The following is a 245-nucleotide window of genomic DNA, read 5'->3' as shown; positions in this document are numbered from 1 at the left end:
CCTGTAGCGTTTCCGGCGCCCAGGTGGGCCCCGGGGCCGCGGAGCACCCTTCCTCCCGCTCCCCCCGCTCTCCGTGCTCAGCCCCTTGCTCCTTTCCTGCAGTACTGGGCCTTCTCGGACATCCAGACCGGCCGCGTCCTCACCAAGGTGACGGATGAGAGCTCTGGCTGCGGTAAGGCTGAGTTTCCCCATCCTGAGCCTGCAGGGACAGGATTTTTCCCCTGGGTCCCTGGAGCTCAGGAGAA

General features: G+C 66.1%; 1 protein-coding gene across 1 annotated transcript in view; it reads left to right on the top strand.

Moving 5' to 3' along the window:
• PRPF19 (pre-mRNA processing factor 19) overlaps positions 1 to 245 on the top strand; it is a gene marked incomplete at both ends in the record, with an annotated part of 2,524 nt that overhangs the window by 1,192 nt on the left and 1,087 nt on the right. Inside the window, 2 exons of the mRNA XM_010138570.1 lie at positions 8 to 23; positions 103 to 172. Coding sequence (XP_010136872.1) covers positions 8 to 23; positions 103 to 172 — 86 coding nt within the window. The remainder of the gene's footprint in view (positions 1 to 7; positions 24 to 102; positions 173 to 245) is intronic.

This window comes from Buceros rhinoceros, unplaced genomic scaffold (genome assembly GCF_000710305.1).
Source record: "Buceros rhinoceros silvestris isolate BGI_N320 unplaced genomic scaffold, ASM71030v1 scaffold25876, whole genome shotgun sequence".
NCBI classification, from domain to species: Eukaryota; Metazoa; Chordata; class Aves; order Bucerotiformes; family Bucerotidae; genus Buceros; species Buceros rhinoceros.
This window is presented reverse-complemented; position numbering and strand designations above follow the sequence as displayed.